The sequence below is a fragment of the Erpetoichthys calabaricus genome, chromosome 2, assembly GCF_900747795.2.
Source record: "Erpetoichthys calabaricus chromosome 2, fErpCal1.3, whole genome shotgun sequence".
Taxonomy (NCBI): domain Eukaryota; kingdom Metazoa; phylum Chordata; class Cladistia; order Polypteriformes; family Polypteridae; genus Erpetoichthys; species Erpetoichthys calabaricus.
Genome location: NC_041395.2, coordinates 19,247,555 through 19,262,339, shown reverse-complemented (window position 1 = coordinate 19,262,339; position 14,785 = coordinate 19,247,555). Strand labels below are relative to the sequence as shown.

The following is a 14,785-nucleotide window of genomic DNA, read 5'->3' as shown; positions in this document are numbered from 1 at the left end:
CTTCAGTGGGTAAGTAATGGATTGCTAAAAAGCCTTACCCGCTTGCTAGTAACCACCACCCAGAACGCCTCACAATTTGTATTACGTAAACCTGTTTATAAATTCCAGTATGTCAACCTTAGATCTTTGTCCAAAGATTTTGGATTATGGAAGTGTTGGTTTTGTGCTTTAGGTTGTAACGTTCTAGTAACGACTCATAGCTTTCCATGTCTCAATGCAGTTCTCAATCTTAGTGTTTTCTTCCTGTTGGACTTTTGTGCTCTTGTTAAATGACTTCTAGAAATTTTTGTTTAATTACAATGATGGATAAGTCCTCTAGTTTTTGATAGTACTATATAAATTTGTGATAGTATATGATAATACTGGAACACTTCAGGGAACTGTCCTGTCTTCCTTCCTGTTCACCCCTCTACACAACAGACTTCCAGAACAATACCAGTGTTTGCCATCACAGAAATTTTCAGATGACTCCTCCATCATTATTAATGGAGACGAGTAAGAGTACAGGAAGGTTGTGGTGCAGGAACAACAACCTGCGACTCAGCATCAGCGAGACAAACAAGCTGGTGGTGGACTTCCAAAATGCCAAGGAGCCTCTGAGACCAGTCACCGTTCAGGGGGAGGACATGGAACTGGTGCAGAACTACAAGTACCTGGGGGTTCACATGAACAACAAACTGGACTGGTCTGATGACACAGTGGTGCTAGACAAAAAGATTCTGAGCAGACTGGACTTGCTAAGGAGACTCAGGTGTATGGATGTGTGAAATGTTCTACCAGGCCATAGTAGCCAGTGTGGTGTTCTACGCTGCGGTCTCCTGGGGAGTGCAAAACAAGCACAATGCCTGAACAAACTTATCAGGAAAGCCTGCCTCATCACAGGGCCAACCCTAGACATTCTGGAAGCTGCTTTGGAAAAGTGGTGGTGGTAAAATTGGATGCCATTGTTGAAAATACCCACCAAGTGGTGCTCTCTTGGAGCACTGCGAGGAGGAGTGGAGGAGGCAGTGACAGAGAGAAGGAAAGACAAAGAGTTGCTGCATTGTGCTGTGCTTATTGCATTTTCTTGTGATTGTGGCAAGAAATGCTTGTTGTGGAAGAGTTTCCCACAATAAAGACTTTTTGGGCTTTTATACTTGTGTCTGTGCCTGCCTGTGTTTATTTCTATTTATTTATTGATTGATTGGCTGCATTACTTGTCATGTGAGTCTGTATTCTTGTTGTTTAATTACCCTTGAGATTAATAAAGTTTTATCTAATCTATCTAATCTAGTAATCCACCATCTATTAAATTGTAGTTTCTGTGTCAAGAACAAGGTGCACCCCCTGGTCTGTTGCAAATAAAATCTAACAGTTGCTCTGTTAGGGGCAAACAACAAAAGGTTGAGAAGGACCCAGAAGTGCACTAGAAATGCAAGAGAAATGGACAACAATAATAAAGGACAGAGGCAGAGGATCAAGAGGAACAAATACAAATTCTCAAACATAATCCAAGGACTATCAAGCAAAGCAAAGGCGTGTGAGGATTGAAGTCAGAATTTCAGTAAGTCACTGAAAATTCATCTTTTCTTTTCAAAGCTTCCATATTTGCCAACACCAGTGGAACAGTTTAAATACTGGCACATTGACGCAATTTTCTGTTGAGACCTTCAGCTTAGATTCTGTGGAATTGTCATATGAGTAATGGCACACTTTCTGGGTTATAAAGTGGGCACCCCCCTTCCTTGACATTTTGCTGGTAGGCCCATGATGTCTCCAGAGGGTTCATCAATGAATCCCGGTGTTTCGGGCTCACCCCCAATATGCCATCTACCCAGCTGAGGCCCAGTTGGAGTTCTTTTCCTTAAGCAAGAGCCACTGACTGCCCTTTTCAGCAGCTCTGGAGAGGTCCTTTAATGCCTGCCGGTGAGCCTGTCCCTGCACTCCCAACTCCTGGAGTAGCCTTGATGTTGAGGTTGTAGTGGGGCTACATAATAATAAGTTTTTTTTTTCTTTTTTTGTCTGTGCTGAGTGCATTTTGTTTTCATTGTCCCATTTACTATATGGGTGTATCAGTAAATGTTGTCCCCGTCAATGAAAAGGGGAAGAATGATGAAGGGAGACCACAACAAAAGATGGAAATCACCTGTTGAATCCACCAGTTACATCCGGGACATTCTGTATTTAAACGAAAGGAGCAAAAGGCAAAGGAGGGAGGAGAGGAGAGAGAGAGAGAGAGAAGAAAAGGAATCATTTACGCATTCCATATTTCAACTCATTTTCGTTCATTGTACAATTCCATTACTTTCTTCTAAAGGATCCAGACCATTATCATGACTGTCAGTACCGAAAAACCCCGGAGTTTGGATACTTAACCATTTCTGAGGACACTTCTGCACTGAGGTCGTTTTTTGTATTGTCAGGAGGAAGCAAAATATCACATCAGCCAATATTCAACTGTTACCGGACTTTATTAGCTTTTGGATTCATTTATCAGTTTCATTTCTATTGCTGTTTATCATTCATCTGTGTTTGTGTTTCATGTTTATTTGTTTATTATTTGGGGCATGGGAGGGTCTTGTAAATATTATGTTTTAGTTTAATAATTATTCACTGGTATCATTGGGTTAGTGGTGGCTTGTGTGCACATATATATATATATATATATATATATATATATATATATATATATTATTGAATATTCATCTTTCTTCGTGTGTATTTATATTTATAATTGTCAATATATCCGTTTTTGGTTTTACATATCTGCCTCGCAGTTTGGAGACCTGGGGACCTGGGTTCGCTTCCCGGGTCCTCCCTGCGTGGAGTTTGCATGTTCTCCCCGTGTCTGCGTGGGTTTCCTCCGGGTGCTCCAGTTTCCTCCCACAGTCCAAAGACTTGCAGGTTAGGTGGATTGGCGATTCTAAATTGGCCCTAGTGTGTGCTTGGTGTGTGGGTGGGTGTGTTTGTGTGTGTCCTGCGGTGGGTTGGCACCCTGCCTGGGATTGGTTCCTGCCTTGTGCCCTGTGTTGGCTAGGATTGGCTCCAGCAGACCCCCGTGACCCTGTGTTCAGATTCAGCGAGTTGGAAAATGGATGGATGGATGGATATCTGTTTACTGTTTGCTGGTTATTTCGTCGTGTCGGGAAAATTAAGACAATCTGTAAGGAGTACGGCTTGTTATCGTCTCGAGAATCTTCAGGCTAATCCAAGGAAATAGTCTTGGTAGTGCAGTGGCCGGTGTGGGTAAGGGGTCGACCATTACAAGATGGCAATAAACCCTCTGCAGCCTACCTTGACTGGTCGGACCTTAGCTTTCCAGCACATTGGTTGCGAGATTGGCGTATCTCAGCTTCTTGCATTCGTAGGCCTCCCTCACTGCATCCTCCCATCGTACAGTAAGCTCAATGACGTAGATGAGCTAGAGTGATTCCGGACCAGAGCACAAGGTCAGGTCTGAGGGTGGTAGATGTAACAGTAGCAGGTCACTACCTGTCTCTGTCTGCCTCAGTAACACCAACTTCCCAAATAATGGAGCTTTATGTGAAGCAACAAGGCCATCAGCTTAATGTATTTGCATTCCATATTCAGCACAGGTGGGACTTGTGAGGACACGGGCACAAGGCGTTCATTTTTTGTCACTACTTTGAATCTGAGTAGTGTGAAGAATTTTATCAGTAGTATTAAGTATGGTGAAAAACGAATGAGCATTTAAGAAGGAATGAAGAATGGAAGCACAGAATTAGCATTTTTTTCTCATTAATGTTAGGATCCTGGATTCCTGGACTGAGTAAAAGTTTCAGGACAAATCTGTTTCAAGAAATTGTGGGTGCAGCATGACATGTTTTCTGTTATCTTTCTAATAGCTAGTTTGACTATTAAAGCATCGAAATAATCTCATTTGTCCAAAGAACTTTTTTTGGTTTGTTGGAAAGATTTTTTCCTCATCTTTGACACCTACAAACCTAATAGCTTAACAATTTCAAAAATAAGCTTCTACTCAGTGACAGATGCAACACAGTGATGTTACAACTTCAAGTGTCTGATGGATCTCAGGATATTTTGTTTGCTAGCATTTTGTAATTTATACTATTTCTCATTTTTAATTTCACTTCTGGATTTTACTTGCTGGCTTTATTTGCTGAACATTCAGACTTTGGACGACCTCACAATGATTTCTTTATTTCCAGTTAGTTCTTGTTTTTGTTATTATGACCATGTTGTTCCTTAACTTGAGCTTCCTCCTGGGCTTTAGAATCTGTTCCTTCAGTTTGTTTATTCCATTGTTTTCTTGTAAAATATGTATTGCTTTTAATATATTTTCTTCTTCACTCATTTTCTTTTTGTCTTACTTTTATGGTTATTCAGCTTCTTAAATTTGTTGTGTTTTATATGCAGAGCCCAAGGGGACGGAGGCCCTGGTTAAACAACTACGGTTGCCTCGTAGATGTTTAGAAATCTTGAATGCCTCAAATTATTTGTGAAGAAGTAGCTGTTGCTACTTTGTTCATTTCCCCTTTCATGGATTCCTCTTCTCAGATTGTAACTTCTTGCTTTAATTTCACTGGACATAAAAAGAGGTATAAATATTTGAATCTTACCGTAGTTTGTGTGCTGTCCAAATATGTTTGATTTAATATACTTTATTAATCCCTGAGGGGAAATTGTCTTTTCACATGACATTGTGGCGGTCAGAACGCAGGATCAGCCATTGTACAGCAGCCCTGGAGCAATTTTTAGGTTAAGGGTCTCACTCAAAGGCAAAATGGAGTAGGATCCCTTCTGGTAGTAATAGGATTTGAACCAGCAACCTTACAGATACCAGAGCAGATCCTTAGCCACAGAGCCACCACTCTGGATCAATACATATATTTTATTATAATTTCACCATTAACTCTACTAAATTGGTACTGTCATTCATCCACATATTTAGCATATGATTGAACAGAATTTTGTTCCTTACAGTCCCCGGTGCATAGTGTGGACCACTCAGGCTGGCACTGCCACCTGAACTCGACATAGACAAACGTGGGACACAAGTTCAAGGCACACACAATTTTTATTTTTCCTTTTTTTACCTCGTGGGAAACGCCTTCCCCCGTTTCCCACAGGCACAACGCAGTCTCAGCACAAGCACAGCACAGATCCTTCCTTCTCTCTTTTTTCTTCCGTTCTCCTTCACTCCCCTGGTCAAGCTTCACCTTCCTCCTCCTCCCGACTCTGGTTTGCATAGTAGTGTCACCTGGCCTGTTTTATAATGCACCCGGAAGTGCTCCAGGTGCTTGATGACTCATTTCCGGCAGCACTTCGGGTGTGGTGGAAGAACTGCCCATAAGGGCTCAGCAGCTCCTGCTGCAGCACCCCCTTGCAGCAACATGTGGATCCCAACAGGGCAGAACCAAACTTCAATTCCCGTGAAGCCCTGTGGAAGTCTGAGGCACCGCTGCAACCCAGGGGGGTTTCCCTCTAGCGACCCGAGGGGAGGTAACTCTCTGGCCATGCTTGCTCTCCCGGTCCTCCCAGTGTGGAAGTGTCCCAGCTGGGCAAGGGCCCCAGCCACACCCTATAATAGGCAAAACAACATGCATTTAACATACGCCATAACATTAACAAGACCAAAGCAGCAATACAATATAAACATGACAAAAGATTGAAGACTATAAAGCTTGAACAATGCTCAATATTTATAATAAAGTTCAGAGTGCAAAGTGACAGTACATAATTGGAGGAAATTACAAGGATATGGGACTGGGTGACATGTAGGAGTTCAAATGTCTGATGGCTTGGGGCAAGAAACTGTTATAGGACCTTGCTGTGCTGGTCCTAATGCTGTGGTATCTTCTACCTGACGGCAGGAGTTCAAACAATGCGAGAGACATCTTTCACAATTGTGGAGGCTCTACGCAGACAGTGTGACTGAAAGATGTTCCGGATTGAGGAGAGGGAGGCCCCTATGATCCACTTAGTGGCCCTCACTATGCACTGCAGAATAGTATGTCAGAATATGGTTTGTCAAGATGTTCTCCACAGCTCCTCTATAAAAGGTGGTAAGAATGGGTTGTGGAAAGCCGATTAACTTCAGTCTCCCCAGAAAAAAGAGACATTGTTGTGCCTTCTTGACAGCAGAGTTGGTGTTGATTGTGCAGGAGAGGTCATCAGATATATACACCCCAAGAAACTTGTTGCTTCTGACTCTCTCCACAGCAGAGCCATTGATGAGCAATGGGGAATAGTCAACCAGTGTTCTTCTGAAATCGATATGCATCTCTTTTGTTTTATGAACATTGACAGACAGATTATTTTCATCACACCACCTCACCAGATGTTCAACCTCTTCTCTGTAGGATGTGTCATCATCGTTGCTGATGAGGCCCACTATGGTTGTATCATTCACAGACTTGGCAATAATGCTGGACTTAGACTTAGGGTTGCACTCGTGGGTTAGCAGCGTGAACAACAATGGGCTCAGTACACAGTCTTGGGGAGCACCTGTGCTCAGCCTGATGGTATTAGATGTCCTGCTGCCAATGCGCACAAACTGTGACCTCTCTATCAAAAAGTCCAGAATCCAGTTACACAGAGGTGTGTCAAGGCCCAGCAGACAGAGTTTTCTCACCAACTGCTGGGGAATGGTCATGTTGAGCTGAAATTAACAAACAGCATCCCTGATGTTCAGATGAGACATTACAGCATGTAACGTACAGGAGATGGCATCGTCAGTGGAGTGATTTCGGACGGTAAGCAGACTGTAGTGGGTTCAGAGAAGTGGAGAGGATGGAGTTGATGTGTCTTTTGAGCAACCGCTTGAAGCACTAAATCATGATGGCATTCGCTGCTACAGGCCGGTAGTCATTAAGACACGTCACCGTTGACTTCATTGGCATTGGAATGACAGTGGTCTTTTTGAAGCAAGTGGGGAGCACAGCCCGGCTCAAAGAGATGTTAAAGCCAGTTGCTCAGCACAGTCTCTAAGCACATGCCCAGGAATGCTGTCTGATCCTACAGATTTCCTTGGATTGACTGTGGAAAGTGTCCACCTTACATCGGCATCCTGAGAACATGGACTTACGTATAGGTCTGTGTGCTGTTTTGAGCCTCAAAACGTGTGTAGAATTTATTGAGCACGTCAGGGAGGCAAGTATCAGTGCTGTAGGCCTGTGGTGAGATTTTAAATTCCATTAAGGCCCGGATGCCCTGCCACATGCACCTAGCATCTTTCGAGTCACAGAAGTTGTTCTTTATACAATACAATACAATACAGTTTATTTTTGTATAGCCCAAAATAACACAAGAAGTGCCACAATGGGCTTTAACAGGCCCTGCCTCTTGACAGCCCCCCAGCCTTGACTCTCTAAGAAGACAAGGAAAAACTCCCAAAAAAAACCTAGTAGGGAAAAATGGAAGAAACCTCGGGAAAGGCAGTTCAAAGAGAGACCCCTTTCCAGGTAGGTTGGGCGTGCAGTGGGTGTCAAAAGAAGGGGGTCAATACAATACAATACAATACACAGAACAGAACAAATCCTCAATAAAAAATTAAAAATTTTTTAGAAGTACGGAGCAGAATTTAACAGTAGATGATATCACATAATAAGATTTGGATAATTTTAGATAGATAGATAGATACCATCCATCAAGCTACCTCCCCCATTTGGCCATTCCACAGCTGAAACAGTGTTGGGCCAGCCAATCTGATGAAAGGACCCCTCTTTCTCATGATTCCTGTGATCCTCCATCAGGGATGACTTTACCTTAGGCAGGCAAAACAACTTGGCAGGTGGGCCGTGGCACCAAGTGCCACATTTGAGTACCAAGAAGAGAAACAGAATAGGTGAAGGTTAATATCCAATTCTAGCTATCATGTTACTTATGTTTTAGTGCTAATGACTAACAACAGAGATGCAGTCTGTACAGTTAATCAGCAGCTCTAGTCAGGGTGTGCTAAACTGAAGTAGTGAGTCTTCAGCTGGGATTTAAAAGCTGAGACCGAAGGGGCATCTCTTATAGTAGCAGGCAGACCATTCCACAGTTTAGGGGCCCTGTAACTATAAGCTCGACCTCCCACTGTTATTTTATTAATCCTTGGAACCATAAGCAGACCAGCATCTTGAGATCTTAATGTGCGCTCTGGTTTGTAAGTCATGATAAGTTCAGACAAGTAAGCCGGACCTCGACCATTTAATGCTTTATTTGTTAAAAGGAGGATTTTGAAATCTGCCCTAAACTTAACCGGGAGCCAGTGTAAGGATTTAAGAACTGGAGTTATGTGTTCGTATTTTCTTGTTCTTGTAATAATTCTTGCAGCCGCATTTTGTATTAACTGGAGGCTGTATCTTCTGTGCATACTGACTTTTAGCTTTCCCGATGGACTTGGAAAGCTCAGCCCATACTGATCTGAGAGTATAGAAAATTGTTTTCTTAAAATTGGTAATTTGCACATAAAAGAAAAGTATTATACACACATGAGAAAGTAAGCATTGTTTTATACTAAGCATTAAGGTAAGAGTTTGGATTAAAAAGACTTAAGCCTACATATTCGTTGTTATTTTGTATGAGCCAGAAAACACGTGTTTTTCATAAGCCAAAGATCAGGCGTGCTAGAGAGCCAAAGAATGGGCCCCTCGCTTAAAGAAGGGAATGTGAACTCTTCGGTTGTAAGTCATGGTAATGAGCACAGAGATAGTAGGGGGAGAGAATGTCCCTTATCAAACAGATAAGATGGACAGAGCGGGCTTTGGGGGGTGTGGTTGGGGGGGTTTAACACCCCCTCAACTAAGAATTATTGGTGGGATTAATTAGAGGCTGGACTAGAGCAGTGGAATGATAGATAATGGCTGATAAGAACTGTAATAAAAGTAAAAGGTGCCCATTGCTGGGGGCTCATTGTTCTATCTGAGTTGAGTCTGTATGTGCGTCATATAATGAAGCCTGATTCTGCTGTCTGTCCTGAGACTCCGAGTGCCCCTGCCATGTGTACCTGCTTCAACAAGAGCTCCTTCATCTCCTGATCAGAAGGCAGCATCTTCTGCTCTGATGCAGTATATGGACTTTACCCGTCAGCCATGGTTTCTGGTTGGCGTGTATAATGACAGTGTTTTTCAATAGTGACACCCTCAATGGACTTTCCTAGGTATCCAGTCACAGAGTCGGTGTATTCCTCTAAGTAAATGTGCTCATCATACAGTAGGTGGCTGCCTTCCTTAACATATTCCAGTCTGTACACTGCAGTGCAGAGTTGGCTCCTTCAGGCCAAACTCTAATGGTTCTCTGTACTGGCCTGGATTGTTTCAGCAGTGACTTCTATGCTAGGACCAGCATGACACCAGATGTGGTCTGAGACTCCCAAATGGTGAGCAGGGTACAGACTTGTGAGAATCTTTAATATTTGTGTAAAAAAGATCCAGCAATCCTAAATTGTCCCTAGTGTGTGCTTGGTGTGTGGGTGTGTATGTGTGCCCTGCGGTGGGCTGGCACCCTGCCAGGGGTTTGTTCCTGCCTTGCGCCCTGTGTTTCCTGGGATTGGCTCCAGCAGACCACCATGACCCTGTGTTAGGATATAGCGGGTTTGATAATGGATGGATGGATGTTCTCACCCCTTGTGGCAAAGTTCACACGCTGGCAAAACTTTGGTGCTACAGTTTTTAAGTTGGCATGGTTGAAATCGCCAGCAATGATAAAAAAAGCCATTGGGATAGGCCACTTCCTACTCTCTGATGAGTTTATTCTTACCTCAGTTGGGAAGAGGATGAGGAGACCATGTGGGAGTTGTGGAAGGAAAGAAAAAGAGCTTGTGGTTTTGTTATATTGTCTGAAAAAGAGAACCTTGGACATTAAATAGAAGTCCTATTTTAATCCGTTGCAGTGCTGTATAGTTGTGTCCGGTGTTTGGGTCCTGGTGGCGACCCCCCCTACAGGCCACACTGTACAGCTTGACAAAGTTTTTTTCACCAAGCATCTATTTGTAACTAAATTTTACATTTCTTTCATCCAAAGTAACAGTATAGCTAATTGCCCTTTGAGCTAAGCTGCATAACTCAAATTTTTTATCCACCTAAATAATGAATGCTTTGTGTTCTGTTTTTGTTTTACATTCCAGTTTCTCAAAGAAGAAACATTTGAAGAGGAAATTAATTTGTGGCACCATTTTCTGTGTGAAAAGATTTTAATCTGCTGTGGGAAAGCATTTGAGTGCTGTGAGCCTGGATGGTTCAGAATCGTCTTTAGTGATAAGCTGCCTCGGCTTCAGTTAGGTGAGTACTGGGAAAATAAGCTAAAAACCTCTATGATTGAAGGTTATCTAAATCAGTGGAAAATGTATTGTCCTGTTCCATATTTTAATTTATATACACTAAAATAGTAAAATGAGCTGAGAAGACTGGTGTCCATTTGCCACACTTTACCCTTTGTTTCTCATTTGTTGAAGTTTTATGGCATTGTTAGCATTGTATGCAGAAGTTAAAATAAAGGGACGTGGTTTCATCCATCCATCCATCCATCCATCCATCCATCCATCCATCCATCCATCCATCTAAATTTGTTTAATTCTGCTGAGAGTTTTTAGAACATTAGAACAATCTAGATGAGAACAGGCCACTCAGCCCAACAAACCTTGCCAGTCTTGTCCACTTAATTCTTCTAAAATAACATCAAGTTGAGTTTTGAAAGTCTTACTGTCTACCACACTACTTGGTTGCTTATTCCAAGTGTTTATCGTTCTTTGTGTAAAGAAAAACTTCCTAATGTTTGCGTGACATTTCCCCTTCACAAGTTTCCAACTGAGTCCCCATGTTCTTGATGATCTCATTTTAAAGTCACCGTCTTGATCCACTGCACTAATCCATCCATCCATCCATTTTCCAACCCGCTGAATCCGAACACAGGGTCACGGGGGTCTGCTGGAGCCAATCCCAGCCAACACAGGGCACAAGGCAGGAACCAATCCCGGGCAGGGTGCCAACCCACCGCAGGACACACACAAACACACCTACACACCAAGCACACACTAGGGCCAATTTAGAATCGCCAATCCACCTAACCTGCATGTCTTTGGACTGTGGAAGGAAACCCACGCAGACACGGGGAGAACATGCAAACTCCACGCAGGGAGGACCCGGGAAGCGAATCCAGGTCTCCTAACTGCGAGGCAGCAGCGCTACCACTGCGCCACCGTGCCGCCCCCACTGCACTATTTTGCTTCATAATTTTAAACAATTCAATCAGGTCTCCCCTTAATCTTCTTTTGCTTAAGCTGTAGAGGCTCAGCTCTTTTATTCTTACCTCATAACTCATCCCCTGTAGCCCCTGAATCAGCCTAGTCGCTCTTCTCCGGACCTTCTCTAGTGCTGCTATGTCCTTTTTGTAGCTTGTAGACCAAAACTGCACACAGAACTCCACATGAGGCCTCACCAGTGTGTTATAAACCTTGAGGAGAACCTCCTGTGACTTGTACTCCACACATCAAGGCGCTATATAACCTGACATTCTGTTAGCCTTCTTAATGGCGTTTGAACACTGTTGGGAAGTCAATAGCTTAGAGTCCACTATTTTTACTTCCTATGTGTCATAGTTTACATTTACTGACATTACATTTCATCTGCCACAAATCTGCCCAAGCCTGTCTGCTGTCCAAGTCCTTCTATAATGATATATCCATCCATCCATTTTCCAACCCGCTGAATCCGAACACAGGGTCACGGGTGTCTGCTGGAGCCAATCCCAGCCAACACAGGGCACAAGGCAGAAACCAATCCCGGGCAGGGTGCCAACCCACCACAGTATCTATATATATAATTTACTAAACCAGGAGACAAGTAGCCGACCATGGAAAGCACGCCGGAAGGGGCGTGGATTCACTAAACCGCCGACAAGTAAGACGCCAATGGCGCACGCAGGAAGGAGCCACGGCCACCAACTCTTAGACCATTGGATACAACGAAAAAATCACAGTCACACCCACCAACTCGGACGCGACGCCTCGAAAAACATGCCGTCATTTCTGTTTGTCTGTGCCACATTCCACTTGCAGCTCTGAGCTACGTTGACTTTTCATTAGTCAACCTCAGTGGAATCTTGGTTCACACAGAGGCAGCGCGAGAGAGAGAGCCACGCATGCACACACACACACACAGAGGCAGTGCCACAGAGAGACAGAGGCACACACAGGCAGCGCAAGAGAGAGCCGCGCAATCCTTTAAAACTGAAGTTAAAACACAATTAAGGAAGCAGTCTTTAAAAACCAATAAGCCCTGTGCCTCTTTTTCATTAGCGTCTCACCTGCTTCAGGCCCTGCAACAGTCAAGACGCTCTCTCTGCAGCTGACCTTCTCTGTGCCTGACTCCACTACTGTCAGTCGCCTGATTAAAAATGGCCTTTTGAAGGGGAGCTATGGACCCGCTATACCACAGGAACACATTGCCTTCGAGCCTGCTCTCGCTCACTCTAACGTACCGGCTTTCTCTCTCTCTCCTCACACACTGCACAGGGGAGAAATGCCCGAAGCACAAGTCTACACTGTGAGTGCGATGATTATTTATTTAAAAATGGGCTTTTGAAGGGGAGCTGTGGACCCGCTATACCACAGGATCACCTGTGACATTGCCTTCACATTGTTTTCCTTTTATTTATAATCCTGTTGAGCAGATCAGACACCCAGGCAAACAACACTGAATAATCAATAGCTGCAACTACTTTGCCCGCCCCCACTCCTCACCTGAGTCGGTTTCGTCTGTGTTCAGCAGTATTTGCCAAACTCGGCCCTGGTGAACCCCTGTGGCTGCAGGGTTTTGTTCCAACCAGATTCCTAATCATTAATTCTGGTGAAACTCATCCGGGATAAGTCGGTTTTTCAAACACAGCCGTGTAGCAGATTAGTCTAGCAAGATGTAATAATCCGAGATGAATGCACGCCCTCGCGCTAAGTGAAAAGCCAATATATATTGAGTCTACAAAACATGATCACCAAGTCTTTGATAGGCTGCAACAAAATGATGAAAGAACGGGCGCATTTTTTTCACACAAGCTGAGTGAGTGGGTGTTAGTTAGTTAATTAGCAACTCGAAGGATTAAAAAACATTGAAAAAGCGGCGCGGATTGGTTTGCAGCGTGTAAAACAGTTTGTTTGTCGCGGATAATTTGCTATCCACACAGGGACGAACCGGGAAGTGAACCCACAATCTTCCACTGTCTCCTTACTGCAAAGCAGCCGTACTACTACAGCACCACAAGGCAGTTAAACAATGCACCGGGCCACATGTTCATTTTTTCCCCTGTGCTTAAAAGACATTAAAAAACTGTTTCTCAACTGTGACTCCCGAACAACTCAGTACGCGAAAAGCGGCCAGAATCGCAAACAACAATGAAAACTCTACGTGACTCACAGGTAGTGATGGGCCGTTCTATACTAAGGTTTCGACACTGTGTCAAGCTTTCGAAGCACTGCAGATTTTAATACTTGATCGAATAATGACATCTGTGATTTAAGGATTTCACATTTTCTTTCTCAAATGTGCTTACCTATATCATGGCAAAGTACAGGGATAAACCTTTATTTTCTGTCTACTCCGTTTTAATTAATACAGACCAAACAAAACATTTAAGGCTATTAAATGTGATCTCAAGAAAAGATCAGGGTTAATTATAATACTAATAACAGGAGCGATTATAATGATACAGTGCAAAAGTAAATACTAATTGAAAGAGCCGGGAATGCATGAGGTGAGGCGTCTTATTTTGTTTAACTCTTGCTATCGTATAGTGTATTCTGCCTGTCGGCATTAGTTATATTTATATTTTTTAGACATCAGACACTAGAAGCTGCTGACGAACCCTTCTCTTCGTTGTCAGTCTGTAGCTACGAAAAAATAAAAGCAATACGACTTTTAACAGATGTCATTGAAGTGTATCATAAGTTTCTGTAACGTTAATGAAAATGGCCAGGAGGTGTCATGAGAGAGGTGAGTGTCAAATGCTTCGAAGCTTCGATACGATTTCCGACACAATTGCTTCAAACGTGTTGATGCTTCGCGAGGCTTCACCCCGCCCATCACTACTCACAACTTACTGAACGACAAATCAGCAGACTAGCATGATGAATGGGGCGTAATGGGCGTCCTTCCCCTCTCCTCCGGATTTTTCAAATGTTAATTTTTTCCCTGTGCTTAAAAATCATTAAAAAAGCGGCCTGATTATGCGGCATATGGTACTCCACGGGTTGGCTAGTAATGATATAATGTATTCCAAATTATCTGCTGATCCACCTGTCTTGGTATCATCTGCAAACTTAACCAGCTTGTTACTTATATTCCTATCTAAATCATTTATATCTATTACAAGTAGCAGCAGCCCCCGCACTAACCCTTACTGGTCACAACTCTTAACATCAGCCAATTCTGATCAGTTCCTCGACCATCGCCCTCTGCTTCCTGTGTCTGAGCCAATTCTGCACCCATCACACAGATCACCCTGAACTGCCACTTCTTTTAATTTGATGCCTACCCTCTCATGTGGCACCTTATCAAATGCTGTCTGACATATAATATAAGAATATAATAGAATAGAGTATAATAGGATTGGGGAAAACAATTAGGTGGCAACCTCTCTGGTTTAAAGTTCTCACACAGACTCCTGCGGGGCATGCTGGAACCTGTAACTCCTTGATTCAGCCCCGGGGTGTTCTGTGGGGGGCTTCCAGAGGGAGCTGAAGGGGTTAACAATCCATATACTGTGGGACCCTCCGATTGACCTGGCAGTACTTCCATTGGGATATGCCCTAACACCACCATAAGAACTTACAGATCTAAGATAAAAGATG

The 14,785-nt window shown here is 43.4% G+C and overlaps 2 protein-coding genes across 4 annotated transcripts in view; one reads left to right on the top strand and one right to left on the bottom strand.

Moving 5' to 3' along the window:
* LOC127526518 (uncharacterized) overlaps positions 1-14,785 on the bottom strand; it is a 499,994-nt gene that overhangs the window by 124,250 nt on the left and 360,959 nt on the right. The gene's annotated exons all lie outside the window — the stretch shown is intronic.
* LOC114645667 (1-aminocyclopropane-1-carboxylate synthase-like protein 1) overlaps positions 1-14,785 on the top strand; it is a 201,453-nt gene that overhangs the window by 150,446 nt on the left and 36,222 nt on the right. For 2 of the 3 annotated variants that reach the window (XM_028793495.2, XM_028793494.2), the window contains exon 14: positions 10,073-10,226. In XM_028793495.2, the coding sequence (XP_028649328.1) occupies positions 10,073-10,226 (154 nt within the window). Of the gene's footprint in view, positions 1-10,072; positions 10,227-14,785 lie in introns of those variants that run through there. The other variant, XM_051923617.1, reaches the window with a different exon arrangement.